Source organism: Solanum dulcamara, chromosome 7 (assembly GCF_947179165.1).
Source record: "Solanum dulcamara chromosome 7, daSolDulc1.2, whole genome shotgun sequence".
In the NCBI taxonomy this organism is placed as follows: Eukaryota; Viridiplantae; Streptophyta; class Magnoliopsida; order Solanales; family Solanaceae; genus Solanum; species Solanum dulcamara.
This window is the reverse complement of record NC_077243.1, coordinates 11,396,975-11,422,343: the sequence shown is the minus strand read 5'-3', so window position 1 is coordinate 11,422,343 and position 25,369 is coordinate 11,396,975. Positions and strand designations below refer to the sequence as shown.

Sequence of the window (25,369 nt, the reverse complement as noted above, 5' to 3'; positions counted from 1 at the left end):
TGAATTTCTATTTATTCAAAAAAAGTATAATTATAGTCTGAAATTCAAAAAGAATTCTAGGTGTGATTTAAAAGACCAAGAAAATATAAGGAAGAAAGTTTAACAAGGAAAATTACATTTAATGTATATAGCCCATAATGTTATTGACAATTACTAAGATTTAGAAAATCTGTAATTAGTTTTATTTTTCTCCCTCTATATATATAGAGCGCACAACTCATGTATGTATTAGTCTTCATCTATCCATTTCTCTCTGTGTTAAGATAGAAAAGTTCATCGCCCCTCCTACTCCAAATAAAACGCCATGGAAAACAACAACTCTGAGCTATCGTCAATGAATGCAGGTGAGTCTGCTGGGTACCCAACTTGTCCGCAGCATCTCCTTGAGAAGATGGAAGAGCAGTTGGAGATGTTCTGGGCCTACCAGCAGAGAGAAATGGAGCATGTTAACGATTTCAAGCACAATGTACTTCCCCCTACCCGCATCAAGAAGATCATGAAAGCCGACAAGGATGTCCACATGGTCTCCACTGAATCACCCATTTTGCTGGCTAAGGCTTGTGAGTTTTTCATTCTGGATCTCGCCCTTCGTTCTTGGATTAACGCTGAGGAAAACATGCGAAGGACTTTGAAGAAGGATGACCTCACCGCTGCCATTGCACAAACTGACATTTTCGATTTCCTTCTTGACGTTGTTCCTGGGGATGATGCTACTAGTACTGGCGGCTCCATACCAAGTGTTGTTCCGTTCTATGCTGCTGGTGGAAGAAATGGACAGGATTATCTTGATCGTCAAAGGTAACTGTCTTATTTTTCCTTAATTCACACCTATATGGTTCAATTATTAATTATTTGTAATAATATTTCTATTTGATCTTGTTGCAGCTAAAGATCATGTCCGCTGCTGATCCGGAATATGCTTAATAATGGCACAACAGAAACTAGTATTAGTTACTAATGCTATATATAGATCCTCTCAAATGTAATGAATGCATCTTATTGTTATTGTTCATGGATATTGTAATGTCTTGAACCCTTTCATTATTTGTCCTTATAAAACTCTCTGTAGTTTATCAGAATGTTTATGCTTATGGATCAGTTCTATTCTGATTTTTATCGGTGTTAAAATAATAAACTGATCATTCTTGTTGCATAACAATTGTGTTATTTTACTTTACTCAGTTCTCTTTTTGCCCTTTATTTGTGTTTTGAAAACTAAGAATTCATTCTTGAAAAGGAGGGAAAAGAAAAATATTGTAAATAGCAATTTCAGTTTGATATTGAAAAAAATTAAAAATAAGGAAGCAAGTGATCTGAATATTAGTATTTTCATCTTCACCAAAAGAGAAAAAAAAATCTTCAACACTAATTTTTTTTCCATGTTTACTTGCTTTCTTTTAGTATGAAAGTCTAAGCTTACTAAATTGGAAATACAAACAATAACAACATCCTCACCTAGTATAATTCCATTAGTAGAGTTTGGAGAAAGTGGTGTGTACACAACTTATCTCTACCTTGTGAAAGTAGAGAGACATTACTAAATCTGATAAGCTTTAGATATTGAAAGAAGTATAATTAATCAGAAATTTAAAACTTTTTTTTAGAACCTAATTTAAAAGATATAAGAAAATATAAGGAAAAAAATAGCTAGGAAATTCACGATTATGTATATAACTCAATTTTTTTTAACATTATATTCTCCAAATTATAAAATGTTGAATAATATAAATATGTTTAAAAACTAATCCTGGTAAGGGTTTAACCTCTACCCACTAAGCCCCCTCACCCCAGCTATAAAAGATTTTTAAAAAAATGACCAATGTCAAACTTAAAGATATTACTTGAAATTCAGGAAAACAATGCCTAATTCTTCCTATTTTATTTTAAATTTTGAAGAAAAAAAAATTTACCAGCCAAAATCACATATTCTTTTAGAGTTTGTTAGAATTCTGAATTAAAGGACGACTCACTCTATGAAGTTCACCGTTCATTTTGTAGATAGTATTTTTTTAATCAAATGTTTTTGCAATTTTATCATGCATGGCTTCATTCGGATTGCTATAACTGTTTTCTGCATTTGTTTTTGTGAGCAAGGTAGATTTTAGAATCATAATTTATATTTATTACTTATCAATTTAGAATGGTTTAAGAATGAAAATTAAATTTGGGATGTCGCTTCAAGTTGTCGAATTTTACTTTAATTTTGGGAAAAATAATTAATCCTGAAAATTCATACAATCAACCCTAACTAATTTGATTTGAGGCTTTTTTTTTTATCTGAAAAAATGAATCCCAAGAGAAACATGTATATATATATTAACTTTATTAGTAGAAATGGTACTTCAAACGTGAAATGAGCATGAAGGGGTGCAGTTGTAGTTTCGTTATCATAACATATTTTAGAACTATTTATGTGCTCAGAGAGAAACTTGAATGATGTTGAGAATTGCTTTTTGCCCCATTCAAATTTAGATTTTTATAATGTCACAGTTTTTCAATCCACTGATCTAGTTTGCCTTCTAGTTATGGGAGTTTCAATTATATAATAACCTGCTTGAAGATCATACGTAAAATTAAACTAAGGTTTTTATTTCCATTTTTCATCTTAGATGGACTTCAAATCCACCTTTGTGAACCCACCCACCCCACCCATTTGCAAAGATCAGAAGTTGAGCTCATGCTCCGATGTAGTAGTAATGGAAGTCTTGATCAGAAGTTACATCGAAGAAATCTTGAATAACAAAACACAATGATGAAGCTTTTTGAGCAAGTCATCCCTGATTTTGAGACAATGAGCTAAGAAGCCAAAAGGTCGATGAATGTTTCTAGAGGCTTCCTATTTGGTTCATGATCTACACATCTGATTATTTTTTTTTCATTTTTGTTTAGAAGACTCTGGGACAAATGTTGGGCCGGGTCATTTTGCACTTTTGATTTGTTGTGGGCCGTTTGGCCTTCTCTTGTTTTCTCTAATTGGGTTATGTTTGCAAATTAAGGTGGTTTTTGATTTCTCAATGTGTGATACGTTTATTAGAGTTCGATTAATTCAAATTTGCCTAGGATTCATTACAAGAAGTGTTCTCTATCAATAAAATTTTATACCCATTAATTGAAACTGAGACTTCGAATTGAGAAATGAGTCATCTCATCCATTGTGCCACATGCATCCTTTGCTGGTGGTAGAGAAAAACATGTTACTCGAAAAAGACTAGAGTTTTTGTTTTCTTTTTTCATCTTCGATCCTTTCATTTTTAAGGATTATAGAGACTGAACTGAAAACAAAAATCAAAGAGGGATTTCACATGGAACAACTGTTCTCTCTCTCTCTATATATATATGTATATATATATTTGTACTTTTTTGGGCTAAACGGCTGAAATTAGCTCATGAAAAGTATGTTTTAAGAGAATAAAAATATGTGTTTGATAAGTACTTGTACCTGAAGCCTAAACACATGTATTATTCTTCATCCATTTCTCTGTGTGTCTGTGTGTGTTAAGATAGAAAAGATCATAGTCCCTCTTACTCCAAATAAAACGCCATGGAAAACAACTCTGAGCAATCGTCAATGAATGCAGGTGAGTCTGCTGGATACCCAACTTGGCCGCAGCATCTCCTTGAGAAGATGGAAGAGCAGTTGGAGATGTTCTGGGCCTACCAGCAGAGAGAAATGGAGCACGTTAACGATTTCAAGCACAACGTACTTCCTCCTACCCGCATCAAGAAGATCATGAAAGCTGACCAGGATGTCCACATGGTCTCCACTGAATCACCCATTTTGCTTGCTAAGGCATGTGAGTTTTTCATTCTGGATCTCACCCTTCGTTCTTGGCTTAACGCTGAGGAAAACATGCGAAGGACTTTGAAGAAGGATGACCTCACCACTGCAATCATACAGACTGACATTTTCGATTTCCTTCTTGACGTTGTTCCTGGGAATGATGCTACTGGCGGCTCCATACCAAGTGTTGTTCCGTTCTATGCTGCTGGAGGCACCAATGGACAGGATAATCTTGATCGTCAAATGTAATTTTCTCATTTTTCCTTAATTCACACCAATAGGGTTAGCAAAAAATATATAAAATAATTTGTCAAGTTCAATTAATTGCTAATTATTCCATTTCCGTTAAAGGTGGTATAGATATAACTTTCTTCGTTTTCTGAAAAATGACAAACGGAACGTTTTGCATGTCTCCATGGAAAAAGTATTCTTTTTTTAATTTCACTCTATTAGATAGATACAAACATTTTATATGTTTGCCTTGTTGCATTTAAGGCAATCTTAATTAAATTCGAGTATAAATTCTTTGATGCTGAATTTATTATTGTAACAATCTCTATCCACTGCCCTAGTTGTAGTTTCATAATATGGTTTTCTTTGAGGATACAAGACATTGATTTAATCTCATTCATATGGTTCAAGTATTAATTATTTGTAATAATTTTTCTATTTGATCTTGTTGCAGCTAAAGACCATGTTCGCTACTGATCCGGAATATGCAATTAATGGCACAACAGAAACTAGTATTACTTACTAATGCTATAGATCCTCTCAAATGTAATGAATGCATCTCATTATTGCTATTATATTGTTCATGGATATTGTAATATTGTCTTGAACCCTTTAACTATTTGTCTTTATAAAACTCTATGTAGTTTATCAGAATGTTTATGCTTATGGATCAGTCCTATTCTGATTTTTATCGGTGTTATAATAAATTGATTTTTCTTCTTGCATAACAATTGTGTTGTGTTATTTTACGCAGTTCTCTTTCTTCCCTTTAGTGTTTGGACTAGCTAGTATTGCTCCGTGCTATAATGGTATGGTGGAGTTCCCAAGGCTTATCGGCTATGAGATTATTAGTAAGCCTCGTCGGCATTCAAGAGTTTAGCCTAATTGTCAATGATGTGGGTGCAGACCTTAATGACTAATGACTAGGATAATTACAATTTCAGTAATTCCTCATTTATACAATCTTAACAAAATTAGCTCAAATTTATTTACAAAGCATGGATGACACCGTTAGTCTTTTATTATATTAAAATCACATTGACTTAGATAAACCACTGAATCATAAACATGGGTGCACTCAAATATATTCTACTAGTTTCATAAACACAAAACATTAATGAATTTCCTCATTGTTATAACAACATATGTTTGACAAGAGGGAAAATGTTGTTTAACCCATCTTTACCCAAGCAAATTTTGAGCGGATTGAATATTGACTCAATAATTACTTTGATCTAATTATTTTGATCCACCTGAATTTGATTCAACCGGCACACTTGCCATTTCTACAGTCATATAGTAATTCTTAATTCTTGATTATATGTCATGATCACTATTTGTGGTACATATATTGTTGAAGCTATGGAAAATGCATTTTCTCTCCCTTGCAAGTCTTGTGTGTTTTTATCATTTTTGGGTGAATGTTAAGAGGTAACAACTTTAACATCAAGCTGTGTAGGAAGTTTTGTCACAATATTTTGTAGGTCAAGTATGGAAAAGATCAGATAAAAGACAATAAGTTGTAATTGATAGTTTCAGTTCAACTTTTATATCATGAATAGTAGCATAGTGAAATAAGTGATTTTCACTCGGATACAAAATTATTCCTTTCAACTTAAGTTGATCAGAAAACACAACACAATCAAAGTTATTAAATAGACGAATTATAGAAGGAGATAGGCTTCAGACTTTCTGGAGTTAGCGCATTTGTGGAGAAACATTGAGAGAACAATAGTATAATATGACTAAATCATATATAATTCACTAAAACTTTAACGAGATTCTTAATTATTAACTCAATGCTAACTTCATTATTGTCACTATGTTGGTTGAAAAAGTTCTAGGTAAATTATTATTTTTATATGAAGCTTTTCCCAACAAAAGTTGGGCTTGTGATATATATTAATATCTCACTAATTAAGGAGGGTATGACCTAACCTTCATTATAAAAAAGATAGTGATTGCCAGAAACTTGCAATCTTACCCGGAAAGTTGAGGTAAATGAAAATTAACAACTTCATTCTTAAAAAATGAGGAAAAAGAAAAAATTTATAAATAATATTTTCACTTTGATATTCAAAAAATAGAGAAGGATTTTAGTAGATAATGGGGATCCGAATTTTAGTATTTTCTCCTTCACTGAAAAATCAAGAATCAAAATCTTCAACAATAACTTTTTCCTTATTTATTTCCTTTCTTTTAGTAAGAAAATCTTAAGTTTAGTATATCTAAATTAGATTTTTGAAGAAATGGAGAATGCATTTGTTTCTTCTCTTCCTTAGCAATATAGGAGGTTTTACAAAAGACAAATTTTATTGGTCAAGTGATCACACAGACAGGAAAGGATCAGATTAAGTTGTAATTGATAGATTCAGGACATAATACATAATATGCCCTTTTAAATTTACACCATCTTGACATCTATGGTCTCCAATTTTGAGTCTGTATAAATAGATACTTACACTTACCCAAAATTAAACGGTTCAATCAAACTTGTATAAAATTAAGACATAATACATAAATATGCCCTTTAACTTGACTTCAATTAGCATCTATATCCTCCAACTTTGGGCATGCACAAATAGATACTTAAACTTATATAAAATTGAATAAGTAGACACATGCGTCCTACGTGATATAATACACATAGAACGATATGTAGGAAACGAATTTACATGTAGGACACTAAGTAGGACACATGTGTCTATTTGTTCAGTTTTATACAAATTTAAAGTATATTTATACACATCCAAAATTAGAAAACATAGTTATCAGTTGAGACCAAGTTAAATGGCACATTTAAGTATTATGCCTAAAATTAAACTTGCAAACTAAGGAATGTAAGCAATTCAATATGTATTTTATTGAATTGCACGACATTATCTAATCAAACTAAGGAAAATGTTGTTTTCTTCAGATAATCAATCAATTTCACTAATTGGGTTATGTTTGCAAATAAACAGGGTTTTTGATTTTTCAGTGTCTAATATTCACATTAGAGTTCGATTAATTTGAATTTGTGTCGCATAGGACTCATTTAAGGAAAATGCTCTCTACCAAAGATTTTTTTTTCATACCCAATATTTGAAACCGAGACCTCTGATTGAAAAAGGAGTCACACCATCCGATCCGTTACTACTTGAAAAAGAAACGGAAATGGAAATTAATTAATTTAATTTATCTTTTTTCATCCGAATTGGGGAAAAAAAGTAAGTTTTAACAGAGTAACATCTGTGTTTAATAAGTACTTGTACCTGAAGCATCAACACTTACACCTTCATTAGTTTTAGTTTTTTGTGTATATATATAGAGCGCACAGCTGTAGCCTGTATGTATTAGTCTTCATCCATCCATTTCTCTGTGTGTCTGTGTGTATTAAGAAAGAAAAGATCATCGCCTCTCGTACTCGAAAACGCCATGGAAAACAACTCTGATGAGCAATCGGCAGAGAATGCAGGTCAATTATCCGCTTCGCAGCATCTCCTCGAGAAACAGAAAGAGCAGTTGGAGATGTTCTGGGCCTACCAGCTTAGAGAAATGGAGAAGGTTAACGATTTCAAGAACCACCAACTCCCCCCTACCCGCATCAAGAAAATCATGAAGTCTGACCAGGATGTCCACATGGTCTCCACTGAATCACCCATTTTGCTTGCTAAGGCATGTGAATTTTTCATTCTTGAACTCACCCTTCGTTCCTGGCTTCATGCTCAGCGACGGACTCTACAGAAGAACGACCTCACCGCCGCCATTACCCAAAATGACATTTTCGATTTCCTTCTTGACGTTGTTCCTGGAGATAATAACGCTATTACTGATCACGGTTCCTTACAAAGTTTTCTTCCCTTCTATGCTAGTGAAGGCAGCAATAATGGACAGGATAATAATCTTGATCATCAAAGGTAACTTTCTCATTTCTTTAATTCACACCTAGAGGGTTAGAAAAAAGATAAATTAAATTAATTAATTTCCATTTCCGTTACAACTTTCTTCGTTTTCTGACAAGTGACAAAGGGAACGTTTTGTCTCCATGAAAAAAGTATTCAACAAGTTATCTGTTATATATGAACAGTAGTTTCTTGATGGTGTTGTACTTGCCAGACTAAGCAACTAATTTAGTAATTTATTTGTTATAATCTTTTAATTTAACACGTTAGTTTAATCCAACTCATAGATATAGTTCAATTATTAATTATTAGTAATATTTTTTTCTATTTGATCTTGTTGCAGTGTTGTAGATCCGGATCTGCCTAGTGGTACAACAACTAGCAGTTATTAGCTAGTGTTAGTGTGAGCATTTTAACATTTTATTAAATTGCAATTTTTAGCAATTGTCCATTGATGACATTTAATGTCATCTTTATTATTCTTTCTTTTGTGCATAAAAATGTCTTTCATTATCATTTTTATTTAGTGCAAGACTAAATCATTCCATTATGTATTTTTAATCTAATTATCACTAATAAGTGGTACACTAAATCATATTATTATGTATTTTTAATCTAATTATCACTAATAAGTGGTGCACTAAATCATAATGGTGCACTAAATCATAATGGTACACTAAATGATGATAATGATGACATTCTATTATTTTTTTCATCTTTGAATGATTTTCTCTCCTATAAATAGAGAGGTCTTCTTTGTTTTGAAATGCAAGATAAGAGAAGAAAAAATTGAGAGAGTTAAGTTTATATAAAAAAGAGAGTTCTTATTAGTTGAAGGAAGGTGTTCTTTGTGTAGAGCTTTAAACTCAACTCTTGTCCAGAGTTTGTTGAGTTAAATTTTTGAGATAAGGCTGTTGTATCCTGGAGGGGACAAGTCAAGAGGACTACTGCTGGACCAGTGAAACGATTTACTGCAGTGGGCTTGAATCTCCTTAAAGAGAGCGAGATATTCGCGCCTCAGCCAAGAAGTGAAGTTAATTTCTTCATTTTATTTTTCAATTGTAATTTGTAATCTTATAATTTCACCAACAGCTAGTTACTAATGCTACAACTTCTCTTAATTATGAATGCACCTTATTGCTCTACTCTTCAAGGATACTGCTTAATTGTAATGTCTTGAATTCTTTTATTATCATTTTGTTAGTATAAAACTCATGCTTATGGAGTTTTGGTTTTCAGAGTTTTAATCAATTGACCTTTCTTCTTGCATAACAATTTTATTATGTTATTTTAATCAGTTCTCTTTCTGGCTATTAGGTCGTTTGGTAGAGTGTATTAGAAATTAATAATGCATGTATAAGTTTTGTGTATTAGTAATACCTTATTTGGTATTTTTATTGGGGAGTGTAGTATTTACTAATACAAAGGAAATCTATGGTATAAGTAATGCAAGGGGTTTAATGCATGTTGTTTGCATGGTTAAAGATTCAATTGCCCCTCAAAATCTTTTTTACCTCTTTTCCACTATATTTGTGGAAAGTATCTTTGTAAATAAATTTTTTTAATAAAAATTGTGCAATGCTTGCTATCTTTTAACATACCCAATCAAACAATACATAAGAAATAATTAATGCAAATATTACTAATACACTCTATTTAACATTATTCTTATACGCCCTACCAAACAATTCCTAAGTGTTTTGATTATTGCTCCGTGCTATAGAAGTATGATGAACCCACCAAATCTTAGCTTATCGGCTATGAGATTATTAGTAAGCTTAGTGGGCATCCAAGAGTTTGTACTAGTTGTTAATAATGTGAGTGAAAGTCTTGATGACTAGGGTAATTACGACTTCATTAATTGCATCATTTGTTTCCATTTTAGGAACTTGTTGGATTTCTCGATTCAGAAAAAGATTTAATAAGAATAAATTTGTTTCTCACCATTCATTTGTTCAAATAGCTACCTATGATATCAACACATAATTAAGAATGCTTATCATAAACTTCTTTAAGAATATATCATTATACGATCAGTAAGACAAATATCTTGTTGACTAAAGGTATAGTTAGTCAAGCTACCATGGCTAATTAATGGTAGTTAAGCTAACAAGAGTGGTTATTTGGTGGTTAGATACTAACTAATAGGTTGTTAGTTAGTTATAAAATTCAGTTAGAGTGTATGTGTACACAATACAGAAATTAGTACAAATACATATATATGTACATGTATCAGTGAGGGAAGAATACAACTTGGGAGATATTTCTTTCTCTCTCTTTTCTCTCTCTAAACTCAGAAGCTCTCCCTCACTCTCTCTCTCTAGCCTCGTCTCTTCTCTTCTATTTTCCTCCATTAATGAAGCACTGAGAACCTCCATTAATGGAGTTTTAGCATGGTATCAGAGCCTGCACTACGATCTACTAAGTGCGGCAACCTGCTGCTGAGATTCAAAGCCAAGGAGCACTAGAATCGCAAGTCAGCTGCTAAGAGGAAACAACAACAAACAAAAAAAAATCTAAGCTTGAAGAAATGGCGATTACAGCTGGATTTGAAGATGGATCTACGGAAACCAGCAACCAAAACACAAATGCCACCATCGAGGCAGCTCGATTCAACATTCCGGTGATAGACCATAATCATCCACTCTATCTTCAATCTAGTGATACTCCAGGAAGCTCACTGATATCTGTGCAACTCACCGGCTTAGAAAACTAGGCAATATGGAGTAGGCCATGCGTATTGGACTGCTAGGTAAGAGTAAGTTAGGGTTTGTGGATGGTAGATATCCTAAGTCAAAATTTCCCTCTAAATACTTTGATATTTAGGAAAAATGCAACGCCGTAGTGTTGTCCTAGATTATGAACTCTGTAAGACCAGATCTACTTAGCAGTGTAGTATACAGTGATGACGTTCACAAAGTATGGTGTGAGTTAAAAGAGAGGTTTGACAAGATCAATGAGGTACATATATTTCATCTTCACAAGGAGATTCACAGCTTAAATCAAGGAACAATGTCAGTGACCGATTATTACACCACACTTAAGAGCTTATGGAACGAGTTTGACTCCATCATGCCATGTCCAGGATGTTCCTGTGATGAATCCAGAAAATTCAAGGAACACTTTGAGTATCAAAGGTTACTCCAGTTCCTAATAGGATTGAATGAATCCTATTCAGTTGTTCGAGGACAAATTCTACTTCAAACTCCTACCCCAAACCTAAACAAAGCTTTTTCACTCATCTTAGATTATGAAAGTCAGAGAAATCTAGTCCATACCAATTCAGATGTCTCGTTTCACAGAACTATTGAAAGTGCAGCCCTGTTCAGTCAGAAAGCATATTCTCATGGTAAATGAAACTTTGGAAGTGGTGATGGTCATCCAAACAGAGGACACTATGACTCTCAATACAAGCCACATGCTCAGAAAGCTCAGAAAGTTGTATGTGAAGTGTGTGGATACAGGGGACACACTAAGGAGCAGTGCTTCAAGGTTAAAGGTTATCCTGTGGGTTGGAGATCAAAGAAGAAAGGTGGAGGCACAAGCTCTCATGCTAATCAAGTTGAAGTCTCTCAATCTACTAACAATGGCCTGCCCACTCTAAATTCTTCAACTCCACCAACTGCAACTTTTTTCACACAAGATCAATATCAACAAATCATCCAGATACTGGCAAAAGGAAGTGAGAATGTAGGGGAGCATTCATCTAAAGCAGCTTCTGCAGGTAGTACCTTATCTGCCTTAGTATCCAAATATGTGCCTTTGGGCTGGATAATAGATACTGGAGCTACTGATCATATGACAGACAGTCTTGATGTGCTTGATGCAGTTCACCCTATGCCTAATCCTGAGAGAAAAGAAGTTCACCTCCCTACTGGTAATGTAGTATCAGTCTCACACACTAGGAGCACAAACGTACTTGGTAGTCAACGTATTAGTAATGTGTTGTTTGTTCCAGACTTCAAGTATAATTTACTGTCTGTGTCAAAACTTACCAAGGAGCTTCACTGTATGGCAGCCTTCTTTCCTGATTTTTGTATTTTTCAGGACCTCTCAAATGGACTGGTCAGGGGGATTGGTAGAGAAGATCGAGGCCTCTACATCCTCAAACAAAATCTCATCAGCTCAGCTCCAACCTTTCTTTCTTCTGCAGGATCAACACATACTGCATCTACTTCAACAAGTCAAGCTGAATCTGACTCCTTGTGGCATAGAAGATTAGGCCATGCCCCCATAGACATAATAAAGAAGTCCTCTGGTCTTGATATAATTCATACTACTGTACTTTCACCTTGCACTGTCTTTCCCTTAGCTAAACAAACTAAATTACCTTTTCCAACTAGCTTTTATGTCTCTACATCAATGTTTGAGCTAGTTCATTGTGATATTTGGGGCTCTTACAGAGTTTCCACTCATTCTGGAATGAAATACTTTGTGACCTTAATGGATGATTTTTCCAGGTGTTGACACCCAATTTTTACCCTCAACAACGTAATTTTTACAAAAATAATAATAATAATACAATAATAATAATATATATATATATATATATAAAATTAAATAATAATAATAATAATAATAATAATAATAAAACGAAATATACATATATGGTATCATCGTTTTAAATTAATTTCTCTCTATATATATGTGGCTATATATATATATTTATAAAATAATTCTTGAATATAATATATTTTATTATTTATTCAAAAAACAATTATCTCAAAAGATTTTTATTTTTAAAATAAATAGCTCTGTTAATTAGTTTGATTTAATTAATAGACTCATATTTCAAGTTAATTTATTTAAACTGAAGTTAATTATTTACTTTGTCAAAAATGAGAGATTTGTTAATTAATTAATGCATACTCATCTTATTTTAATTTTAGACTTCTTCAATTTTAATTAAATTAAAATAATTGGCTTTTATAAAACCATGCATATTTTCAAGTGTATTTTAAATAATTTGTCATCTTCATAACATATGCATTTTTTTGTTATATAGTCATTATCTCTTAGTAATATTTAAATTTGACTTATAAAAAAGAAAATTATTATTTACCATAATTAATTATTTCGTAAATTAATAATTAGTTACAATGAGGTTAATCATTTTACTTTTGTTAAAATTAAGAAGATCGTAAATTAATTCGTCTAATTTGATAACCAATTTCACTAATTAATTTTACGTTTTCATTACTTCTCCTAAATAACAAATAATTAATATTGAATTAACAATTTTTTTATTTTTATTCTTCCATTAATACTACAACACGCAAATAATATATATGCCATCTCCTCGTCAAAAAATAAAAATAAATAAATCAATAAATAAATAATAATAATAATAAATAAAGAAATTAAAAATATATATATATTATTTATTCATCCAAAAATAAAAATAATTAAAAATAAAATAATAATATTCTGCACACCTTTTTGTCCCTCTTTTAAAATAATAATAAATAAATAAATAATTAAATAATGTTAATCTTCCGTAAAATAAAAAATAAATAAAAAATAATAATAAAAAATAATAATAAAAAATAATTTACTACCCACACTTTGTCCCCTCCCCGTTTCCCCATACTAATAAAAAACTAACGCGTGCCCCCGCCCATACCCCTTTGTCTCTAAACTATATATATATTTATATTCATCCGAAATAAATAAAATAAACAAATAATTTTGCCTATCCAAATATATATATATCTATATTCATCCGAAATAAATAAAATAAACAAATAATTTTGCCTATCCAAATATATTTATATATATATATATATATATATATATTATATTCATCCGATTTTCATTATTATTTTTTTATTATTATTTTATTTTTTTAATTTTATCTCTTTAATAAAAATTTAAAAAAAAATTTAATTTTTAATCCACGCGTGCCCTACCCATACCTATATTAATACTATATTAATAATGCCCATCACCCGTTGTCCCCTGTTTAAAAAATAAATAATAATAAACATTAAATAATAATAAAATATATAATTATTTTCTTTTCATCCAAATAATTTAAAAAATGAATATAATAATATATATATATATATATATATATATTTATTTTTTCTCGCCGCACTTTTGTACTATTTTAATATATATATATATATATATATATTATATTCATCCGATTTTTATTTTTTATTTATTTTTTTTATTTTTTATTTATTTATCTTTTTTTAATAAAAATTAAAAAATATATATTATTTTAATCCACGCGTGCCCCGCCCATCATCCTTTGTCTCTGCAGAATATATATATATATATATATTCATCTGATTTTAAAAAAAAAAGAGTATAATATATATTTCCGCCTCCGTATTATTTTATTAATTTGTCCACTCCGCATTATTTTATATTTTTACCCATTCCGCATTATTTTATTAATTTCCCACTCTGCATTATTTTAATCATCCGGCATTCCCTTTCATTTCCCTATATATACCCGGTTACTCACTCTAAAAAAAGGGTATAACAGCTTGGCGACTTCGCTGGGGAAATAAAGGTTCTAAACCATAACAGACTTAGGTTAATAATTTGAATTTCTTTATATTTTTTAGTTTTTCTTTTTTTTAATTGTTTGATGATTTATGTTATGATTATTTATTTGCTATTGCTTGATATTGATGTATGTTTGCAATTATTTTGTTGCTTTATATATTTGAATATTTGTTACTGTTTTATATAAACTGTCATTCCGTTCATACTTCCTCCAATTCTGGAAAATGGACACTTTCACACGTACACGTGAGGTGTGTTTTGCGCACCCACAAAGTTTTTTCAAAAAATCCCAAAATTTAGGAGAGTTGGCATATGCGCGGGGTGTCCGGATCTTTTTCCGTGTGGCCGCGTAGCCTTCTCACTCGAGTTGTCCACTCGGGAACCTTTTGTCTAGTAAGCCAAATCTTAGAAAAAACATAAGATAGAGTTGTGCTTCCCTTCGATCTAAGTCATGCATACATACGCCTTAGGTGGATTGACCCAAGGTGTCAATTCCACATTTAAGAAACCACTCATACGTCGACGGGATTCATGACCCAACGACCAATAAGCATATTTTATGGAACGTGATAATGATAGACTAATCCAAGCCAATTTTGACATAATGAGTTTGGAAAATGTGTCCTCATTTTATTAATTTGTATTGTAGGATGGATTCAACTCCCCAAATACCCAAAATTAGAATGGTCGAGGGTGTCCCGTACAAATTGAAGAAATGGTGGGAAAATTTTAGCCCCATCGAGAAATCAGCAATTACGAAAAAATTGGGCTTCCTCCCTATGCTATTCAAGGTTTCCCCGGATAATCATGTGGTTAGCGCATTACTTTCATTTTGGGATCCAGAACGTGTTGTGTTTGCATTCAAAGACTTTGAGTTAACACCCACATTGGAGGAAATCTACTATTTCACTAGTTTGAAGTATCGAGGAAGAAGTCAAATTATCCCACACGGTCAATCAGGGAAAAAATTTCTTTGATACTTAGGATTGAAAAACACTAGGAAACTAGGGTGTTTCAAATACAATTGGGTTTCCTTGGATTACTTATATGGGCGGTATGGATGTTCGGACAGTTACAAGTTATTCAGAAAAGAATTCTCTTGCACCTCTACCCATTGGCAAGTTAACCGTCCTATTGCATTTGTTGTGGCTTTACTAGGAACCTTGGTATTTCCACAAGAACATGGGAAGATTAGCACTTGTATATGTTATGTGGCTAAAGCACTTTTCAAAGGAGTCGACGGAAAGGAAATCGCTTTGGTTCCTATGATTTTGGTTGAAATACTTCGAGCCCTCGGAAAGTGTAAAAGAGGAGAAACAAGTTTCTTTGAAGGTTGCAATCTTTTTTTGCAAATGTGGGCGATGGAACATTTTTACCAACGTGATGACATGGTAGACATATGTTTTAGTAATACAAGTCATATTAACAGTTTTTATGATAGGATGAAAAAGTTTGTGTCTCTAGTTGGTACTAATGATTGGTACGAATTTTTGATTTCCCGCACTAGTGACCAAATTCAATGGAAATACCCACTACTCTCATGTCCTATTGCATTCATAAGGTGTAGAGGATTTTACTACATCGAGCTCATTGGATTGGAAGGTCTCCAACCATATGCCCCAATATGCGTGCTTCAACAGTTCGGTCAAGCACAAATGATTCCTCTACAAGCAAATATGAAATCTTCTGAAATTTCCTTTGAATCAGACTTTAAAGTCCCTAGAGTTGATAAGATTCTTCATGAATGGGATAATATCATCACGCTAGAGGTAGGAGATGGACCAGCAAGAAGAACTCCAGAATATCAGGCATGGCTTCGAGAAGATCGCAATAGCATAAGCCCGGAAGGTGAACAGGGCTTCGAGGATATTAGGACGACGATTTGGATACGACACTGTCATCTTGGAACCAAAATAGTTACACCAGAAATGTGGGCTCAAATGGTGAATATAATACATATTCTGGATAATGCGAGAGCAGGATCTAACAATGTTGGAGCATCATCTTCATCCACTTCACCATTTTGATTAAGAGCAAGAATTAGGCTAAGTCTTTGTTTCCATTTTTGTCATCTTTCCATGTATTTTGTTGATTATTGTACCCTTTTATTGTTGTTTAATGAAAATTGGATCTTTTGTCTTCCAAACTCAAATTATCTCAAGTTAATGGCTTGGATCAACCTATCATAAATCTCGTTATTTGGCATTTAGGCCCACCTTTGGCATAAAAGAGGTCCCGTGCATATTAGGTCGCATTTGTATTATTAATTTCTCTTCTTACTATGTGATTTATTTGCTATGTGGTACATGTTCCCTTATTTGCCAACGCTATTTACCTAATTGATTATTCTATTTATACTAATATATTTCTTTTCTTTTTGTTTAACAGAGGTTTCTTTTTCCTTTCTAATTTATTTCCCCAAAGGTTGATTCGTGTTGACTGCGAACTGGCGGATCATCCATACTTCACTAGATCAAAAGGCCGATCACCCGCCGATATGACTGGTTCAAGTGCATCCGATCAAGATGGTTTAGGACTTGTCACTATCCCAAGAGATGAACCTGAGGCTTCAGAAGGAAGGGATCCTATTCCTTATAATGAACATATTGCTAACCTGATGCAACAAATGGCCAATATGCAAAGAGAGATCGATCGACTTCGAAACCTTACCAATTTGTCCATTAGCCTAAATACACCACTTCCCAAACATAGAGCAGATGCAACTATTCCACCTGTTGACTCTCCCTCGCCTCAAGACTTCCTTCCAAATCCTTCCCCTTTCAAAACCAATATGACTGCTCCTAAACAACCTGTCAACCAACCACAAGTCAATTTCGCAAGCATCAACTCACAACAAACCAATCCACTACCTTTCACTACCCCTTATGTTTCCCAAACTCCAGTCCTTCAAACTACACTTACCCAAGCTCCACTCACTAAAACTAACCCACTTACCCAAAAAGCCCCACTCACCCAAACCAATCCGCTCATCCAAAAATACCAAACGATCCAACATATACTTGTGACACATACTACAACTCCTAACATGCAATATGTGCCACAAGTATACGTAACAGAAGCTCAACCTTTCGTTACTCCAATATCAACCATGCCAGAAGTCGATCCATATGAGGAGATGGAGAGAAAGGCCAAATCAAAAACAGATGAAAGTGTAGCTAGGGAGATTCGTAATTTGAAAGAAGCATTCAAAAGTATCCAACTTCACAAGGAATGTGAAGGGTTTGAGTATGAGGATTTATGTGTTCATCCTGATGTCGAGTTGCCTGCAGGATATAAAGTACCAAAATTTGATGTGTTTGATGGGAAGGGAAATCCATGAGCTCATTTAAGATCGTATTGTGACAAGCTAGTTGGAGTGGGGAAAGATGAGGCCATTAGAATGAAATTATTCATAAGGAGTTTGACAGGAGAAGCACTGGATTGGTATACAAGTCAAGATCCGAAGAAATGGCATAGTTGGAGTATCATGGCACATGATTTCATGGATAGGTTCAAGTTCAACACTGAGGCCATACCAGATAGATTCTATTTGATGAAATTAGAAAAAAAGTCGACGAAGTCTTTTAGAGAATATGCCATGAGATGGAGAGCAGATGCTGCAAAAGTTCAACCTCCGATGACAGAAAGTGAGATGACTTCCCTTTTTATATAATCTCAAAAAGATGCAACGTATTATGAAAAGATGATAAGCGTGGTAGGACAAAAGTTCTTTGAAGTTGTAAGGATGGGAGAATTCATTGAAGAAGGTATTAAAACTGGGAGAATCACTAATTTGGCAGCCTTGCAAGCAACAAGTAAAGCAATTCAGTCAGATTCAATTGGAGGAGCCTTTAAGAAGAAGAAGGACGGAGTGTCCGCTGTCATGACCATCCAGGAACGTAGGCCAAACCAAATGTTAACATACCAAAACCCTTTACCCCAACCTTCATACCATAGTCAGTATACCCAAGTCCCTCAGCCATATTACCAGCCTTCCGTCACCCCTTATCCAGTTTACACCACTCAGCCAATATATTATCCATCCAGAGCACCCACTTATCCAAATCCCTCACAATACCGACCAACATACCCACCTCAATCCCATTATCAAACACAAATTCGCCCATCAAATCCACCAAGGCCCCATCCAAACTTTGAAAGAAGACCACCCAAAACCTATACACCTTTAGCCGAACCTTTATCCCAATTATATGAAAGGTTGAGAACCGCAGGGATACTCCAACCAATCTAAGCACGAATTCCCAACCCCCTTCCCGGATGGTATGATGACACTAAGCATTGCGTCTATCACTCTGGAGCTGCTGGACATGACACCGAAAACTGTCTTACTCTCAAGGACAAGATTGAGGCATTAATCAAAGAAGGAGTTATTCAACTCAGAGGTGCTGCCCCCAATGTAAATAACAATCCTCTTCCAAATCATGAGAATGTGAACATGATCACCATTGATGAAGAATGCAATTTGGAAGGGACTATTTTGCCAATCAAAGAAGAGAAGAATGTCATGGCATCAGCCTTTATTGCTCCCATTATCACAATCCAGGCGCGAGCGCCATTTGAAGTGGAAGTTTTGGTTCCTAAACCTAAGATTACGGTTTTGGTTGCTCAATCAACTCATTTTGATACTAAAGCAGTTCCCTGGAGTTACTCAACTGACACAAAGGACAAAGGGAAAGGAAAGGTAGTTGTAGAAGCTGCTGCTGCCGGAATGACAAGATCGGGGCGATGTTATGCCCCTGAAGGTGTTGCACGAATCGTACCGAATAAGGAAGTTAACCAAAAGAGGGTTGTGACAGAAGCTGAAATAGAGGATTTCTGGAGGAAAATGCCAACAAAAGAATATTCTGTTGTTGAACAATTGAGGAAGACTCCTGCCCAAATTTCCTTGATGTCATTATTGATGAGTTCTGAAACTCACAGGAGCGCTTTGGTGAAAGTTCTAAGTGAAGCTTATGTTCCAGCCGAGATCACAAGTGAGAATCTTTCAGCCATGGTAGGACAGGTTTTGGAAGCAAACAAAGTCTATTTTCACGAAGAGGAATTACCATCTGAAGGTTTGGGACATAACAAAGCATTGAACATCACTGTCAGGTGTAGGGACAAGTTTGTTTCTAGAGTTCTGATTGACAATGGTTCAGCTGTTAACATATGTCCTTTCAATACCCTTCGAGCTTTGGGAATTAATATTGGGAAAATTCGTGAAAGTCATGTGAGGGTTAGAGGTTTTGATGGGACACAAAGGGGAGTCATTGGCGAAATTGATTTGCCACTGCAAATTGGACCCGAGGAGTTCGTGGTAGAATTCCAAGTATTGGACATACCTGCTAGTTACAATTTATTGCTTGGGAGGCCTTGGATCCATATGGCTGGTGCGGTCCCTTCTACCCTGCACCAAAATTTGAAATTTGTTTGGAACCACCACGAGATTATTGTTCATGGAGAAGGTAGTAATTCCATGTATCCTGACAATTCAATCCCTGTTGTTGAAAGTATGGAAGAACTGGATGGGTCTGTGTTCCATACTAAAGAGATTATGTGTGTCCATTAAACCGAAAGGGTAAAGTTACCACGTGTGCTTGTGATGGTGGCTTGGAAAATGTTGAAGAATGGTTTCATGCCTGGTCGAGGTCTTGGAGTGAACTTAGGTGGAATAGTGGAACCAATTCAATTGTCGGGCCAGAAATACACCTTTGGTTTGGGATACAAGCCTACTCCTGAAGAAGTCTCATTGGCCGATCTCAAAAGGAAAAGTGACATTTCATTGCCCCATCCCATTCCGCACTTGAATCAGTCATTTTCCAAGGCATATATTATAAAGGAATCAGAGGAAGACGCTGAAAACACCCTCGTGGAAAGACTCAAAAACTTATTTATAGAAGAAGTGGAATGCAACATGATCTTGGAGGATTGTACCGAGATTCCGACCATATGGGATGTGGAGCCTGGAGATGCTTTGAACAATTGGACTTATAACCCATCCCCGTTTCCTCGAAAATCTTGGTAGACGTTTGTATTAGAATTAATGAAATAACATGATTCAAAATTGAGGCCTGAATCATGTTTAAGAATCTTTAAATGTTTTGCCTCCACTTTTGAAATCTTAAATGCCACATCTAAGCCATATTTTCTGCTTTAAAATTCAAAATTTTGTACTTAATTATAAATTTTATTTATTTATTTTTACTCTCTTTCAGCGAGCAAATTAATAAATCTGCCAATACCAAGACTGTGACATGTAATGAAATGAGCAAACAAATCTCAAATACCGAGCAATCTTTTGCGGAATATGAAGAAGAGAAGCAACCTGAAGAGTTGACTGAAGATTTTGAACATTTTGAGAATAAAATAAAGCCAAATTTGGATGAAACTGAGACGGTAAATTTGGGAGATTCAGAACTAATGAAAGAAACAAGAATTAGCATCCATTTGACTCTGTCTCAAAGAAAGGAACTTATTGATCTTTTGGGACAATATATGGATGTATTTGCATGGTCTTATGATGATATGCCGGGTCTAAGCACAAACATTGTTTCACATAAGTTGCCAACTGATCCATCTTGTCCCCCAGTCAAGCAAAAGCCAAGGAAGATCAAGCCTGATCTGAGTTTAAAAGTTAAGGAAGAAGTTTCTAAGCAAATCGACGCCAACGTCATCCGAGTCACAAAGTATCCTACATGGTTAGCTAATATAGTGCCAGTGCCAAAGAAAGATGGAAAAATCAGGGTATGTGTAGACTATCGAGACCTCAACAAGGCCAGTCCGAAAGATAATTTTCCACTTCCAAACATTCACATACTTATTGATAATTGTGCAAAGCATGAGTTGCAGTCATTTGTTGATTGCTTTGCAGGCTACCATCAGATTCTAATGGATGAAGAAGACGTTGATAAAACGGCATTCATCACACCTTGGGGAGTGTATTGTTATCGAGTAATGCCTTTTGGACTCAAGAATGCAGGAGCAACATACATGAGAGCTATGACTACCATTTTTCATGACATGATCCATAAGGAGATTGAAGTCTATGTAGATGATGTCATTATCAAGTCACAAAAGAGCTCCAATCACCTCACAGATTTGAAGAAGTTCTTTGATAGGTTGAGGCGGTATAATCTGAAATTAAATCCTGCAAAGTGTGCATTTGGTGTCCCTGCTGGAAAGTTGTTGGGTTTCATTGTGAGTAGGAAGGGCATAGAATTGGATCATTCAAAAATAAAGGTTATTCAAGACTTGCCCCCTCCAAAAAGTCGAAAGGATGTAATGAGTTTTCTTGGTCGACTAAATTACATTAGTCGATTCATTGCACAGTCGACTATAATTTGTGAACCAATCTTCAAGTTGTTGAGGAAAGACGCTGCCATTAAATGGACTAAAGATTGTCAACAAGCTTTTGACAGAATCAAGGAGTACTTGTCTAGTCCGCCCGTCTTGGTGCCTCCAAAACCGAGGAGACCATTGCTACTATATATGTCAGTATCGGACAATGCATTTGGATGTGTGTTAGGACAACATGATGAAACTGGGAGGAAAGAACAGGCTATATACTACTTGAGCAAGAAATTCACGCCTTATGAAGCCCGATATACTTTATTGGAACGCACTTGTTGTGCCTTGACTTGGGTTGCACAAAAGTTAAGACATTACTTATGCGCGTATACCACTTTTCTCATCTCAAGGATGGATCCACTCAAATACATATTTCAGAAGCCTATGCCAACGGGGAAGTTGGCAAAATGGCAAATTTTACTAAGTGAATTCGATATTATTTATGTCACTCAGAAGGCCATCAAGGGACAAGCGCTTGCTGATCATCTTGCTGAAAACCCTGTGGATGAAGAGTACGAACCTCTTAAAACTTATTTCCCTGATGAAGAGGTGTTATTTATTGGAGAGGATATTTTAGAAGAATATCATGGGTGGAGGATGTTCTTTGATGGTGCTGCAAATTCTAAAGGAGTCGGTGCTGGGGCAGTGCTTGTCTCAGAATCAGGTCAACATTATCCAGTCTCAGTGAAATTCAAGTTTCTATGCACTAACAATATGGCGGAGTATGAAGCTTGTATTCTTGGACTCAGAATGGCTGTTGATATGAATATACAAGAATTGTTGGTTATAGGTGACTCGGACTTATTGATTCACCAGGTACAAGGCGAATGGAGCACCAAGAATGTGAAGATACTCCCCTATTTGCAATGTGTGAAGGAAATATGCAATAAATTTATCAAGATAGAGTTCAGGCATATTCCTAGAGCTCAAAATGAATTCGCAGATGCCTTGGCAACCATGTCTTCTATGATTCAACATCCAGACAAGAATTACATAGATCCAATCAAAATCAATGTGCAGGATCAACCGGCCTATTGTTTCCATGTGGATGAAGAAATAGATGGAGAACCATGGTACTATGATATTGTGAGGTATCTCAAAGAAGGAGATTATCCAGAAGGCATAAGCAATATTCAAAAGAGAACACTGCGGAGGCTTGCAAATCACTTTTTCTTAAGTGGAGAAATCCTTTATAGGAGGACTCCAGATTTAGGTTTATTAAGGTGTGTTGACTCCCAAGAGGCGAGCAAGTTGATTGAAGAAATACATGGGGGTACTTGTGGGCCACACATGAATGGTTTTACTTTGGCAAAGAAGATTGTGCGGGCCGGATATTTCTGGATGACTATAGAAACAGACTGCACTCGCTTTGTGAGGAAATGTCATCAATGTCAGATTCACGGTGATTTGATCCGAGTTCCACCGAATGAACTCAATGTGATGAGTTCTCCTTGGCCGTTCGTAGCCTGGGGCATGGATGTCATCGGTCCTATTGAGCCAGCCGCATCAAATGGACACAGGTTCATTTTGGTAGCTATCGATTACTTCACAAAATGGGTAGAAGCATCCTCACACAAGTCTGTGACAAAAAAGGTGGTGACAGATTTCGTTCGCAATAACATAGTTTGTAGATTTGGCATCCCCCATTCGATTATAACAGATAATGGAGCTAACCTCAATAGCGGTTTGATGCATGAGATATGTGATAAGTTCAAAATCATTCACCGCAATTCTACTCCTTATCGACCACAGATGAATGGAGCAGTTGAGGCTGCCAACAAGAATATCAAAAGAATATTGCGAAAGATGATTGATAATTATAAGCATTGGCATGAAAATTTACCGTTTGCCCTCCTTGGCTATCGCACCACGATTAGGACTTCGACTGGGGCAACACCTTATCTTTTGGTTTATGGAACAGAAGCAGTATTACCAATGGAAGTTGAGATACCATCCCTGAGGATAATCCAAGAAGCTGAGTTGAGTGATGCCAAATGGATACAAAGCCGATATGAACAATTGATGCTCATTGATGAAAAGAGAATGAATGCAGTTTGTCACGGACAACTTTATCAACATAGGATGGCCAAATCTTTCAATAAAAAGGTAAGACTGAGACAGTTCAGGCCTGGACAATTGGTGTTAAAACGGATATTCCCGCACCAAGAAGAAGCTAAGGGGAAGTTTGCGCCTAATTGACATGGGCCTTATGTGGTTCACAGAGTGTTGACTGGAGGAGCGGTGATTCTAGCAGAAATGGACGGAAAGATATGGCCGAAAGCCATCAATTCAGATGCGATTAAAAAATACTATGTCTAGGAGCCTTTATATTGTTTTCATGTAATATTTCATGTAATATTGAAGAACTACGTTACGACCTGATTCCCTTGGCGGGATACGTAGAAAACCCATATCGGGTCTGGTCACTTAGAAGAAATTATAAAGAAGATCCCATTGTTATGTACTATGAACTACGCCTGGCCTGATTCCCTTGGTGGGATACGTAGGCGGCCTGTATCGGCTTCGGTCACATTATGAGAAAATTTTAATTTCCCTCCTTATTATTATTTCGTATATGATAATTACGTATAGTCTAGTTCATGTTGGATACCTAGGCAACCAGTAAAGGACTCGGCCCCTTTGTTTCAATTCTCAAGGAATGTATTCACGAATTACGTATGGTTCGGTCTTTTCATTATCATGATGAAATATCATTATCTCTCTTTATCAAAACTGGGACAGTTTTGCGGGCAACATTAGAAGAAGACGTCAAGAAAATTGAAGAGTATGTGGGAAATAGAATAATCAGGTTGAAGAAAGACTCCAGAAAAGGACGTTTGCTTCGTTTCACGACATGTCGCAATCTAAAATTTTGCAGAAATTCTTTACTATTATATATATATATATATATATATATATATATATATATATATATATATATATATATAATTTATCTCATTACTTTTAATATGAACCTTTACACCAAATATTTTCCTGTTATTTATTAGCCAAGATTTAGAATAGACGGGGATTGCAAGTCCAAACTAAGTTGAAGAAAGAAGGAGTATGAAGAGCCAAGCCTTCAAAGTCAATGCGAATCAACCTCCCCCCAAAACTCATAATTTTTCTTTGAATGCAGGCTTGCCAGAATTATCGGCCAATAAAGAGGTCAACATATTTACAGCCTCGGAGGGATCATATGTTGAATGGTTTGAATTACTTATAAATTTATGTTTTAAATCAAGCTTCTCGAAAATTCCAAATATCTTAATTTCACAAATATTTTCAGTTGTACTACCTATGATATTAAATGCCCCGCATAAATATTCTCAAATGCACTCCACGAATACTTTCAAATAATTTTAAGTGCAATACGCTATACAAATGCTTTCAGATATCTTCGAACACATCGCACAGATGTCTTGAAATCTTTTCAAATGTACTGCACAAATGCTTTCAATTATTATCAAATGCACTGCACAAATGCTTTCAATTATTATCAAATGCACTGCACAAATACTTTCAAATATTATCAAATGCACTGCACAAATACTTTTAGATATTATCAAATGCACTGCACAAATGCTTTCAATTATTATCAAAAGCA

General features: G+C 34.8%; 3 protein-coding genes and 1 pseudogene across 4 annotated transcripts; all 4 read left to right on the top strand.

Annotated features, from left to right (window-relative positions):
• Positions 1-302: 302 nt before the first annotated feature.
• On the top strand, positions 303-889 carry LOC129894505 (nuclear transcription factor Y subunit C-1-like). Its single transcript, XM_055970217.1, has 2 exons — positions 303-798; positions 886-889. Exons 1-2 carry the CDS (start codon positions 305-307, stop codon positions 887-889), a joined length of 498 nt encoding a protein of 165 aa, XP_055826192.1. The 5' UTR covers positions 303-304.
• A 2,652-nt stretch (positions 890-3,541) lies between these two features.
• On the top strand, positions 3,542-4,030 carry LOC129895450 (nuclear transcription factor Y subunit C-1-like). Its single transcript, XM_055971172.1, has one exon. It carries the CDS (start codon positions 3,542-3,544, stop codon positions 4,028-4,030), a length of 489 nt encoding a protein of 162 aa, XP_055827147.1.
• Positions 4,031-7,270: 3,240 nt separating this feature from the next.
• Positions 7,271-8,425, top strand: LOC129896252 (nuclear transcription factor Y subunit C-1-like). 2 transcript variants are annotated; one of them, XM_055972110.1, is made up of 3 exons: positions 7,271-7,636; positions 7,724-7,911; positions 8,240-8,425. In XM_055972110.1, the coding sequence occupies exons 1-3, from the start codon at positions 7,430-7,432 to the stop codon at positions 8,286-8,288; spliced, it is 444 nt and encodes a 147-aa protein (XP_055828085.1). In that variant the 5' UTR covers positions 7,271-7,429; the 3' UTR covers positions 8,289-8,425. The 2 variants fall into 2 exon arrangements, with proteins under 2 accessions (XP_055828085.1, XP_055828084.1); XM_055972109.1 differs by having other exon boundaries at positions 7,271-7,911.
• A 9,477-nt stretch (positions 8,426-17,902) lies between these two features.
• On the top strand, positions 17,903-24,081 carry LOC129894504 (uncharacterized; annotated as a pseudogene).
• The last annotated feature ends 1,288 nt before the right edge of the window (positions 24,082-25,369 follow it).

Bases quoted from the DNA above. Each gene is read 5' to 3' on its own strand.
- LOC129895450 (XM_055971172.1), top strand. From the start codon at position 3,542: ATGGAAAACAACTCTGAGCAATCGTCAATGAATGCAGGTGAGTCTGCT.
- LOC129896252 (XM_055972109.1), top strand. From the start codon at position 7,430: ATGGAAAACAACTCTGATGAGCAATCGGCAGAGAATGCAGGTCAATTA. The intron at 7,912-8,239 runs GTAACTTTCTCA...ATCTTGTTGCAG, and splicing joins AATAATCTTGATCATCAAAG to TGTTGTAGATCCGGATCTGC.
- LOC129894505 (XM_055970217.1), top strand. From the start codon at position 305: ATGGAAAACAACAACTCTGAGCTATCGTCAATGAATGCAGGTGAGTCT.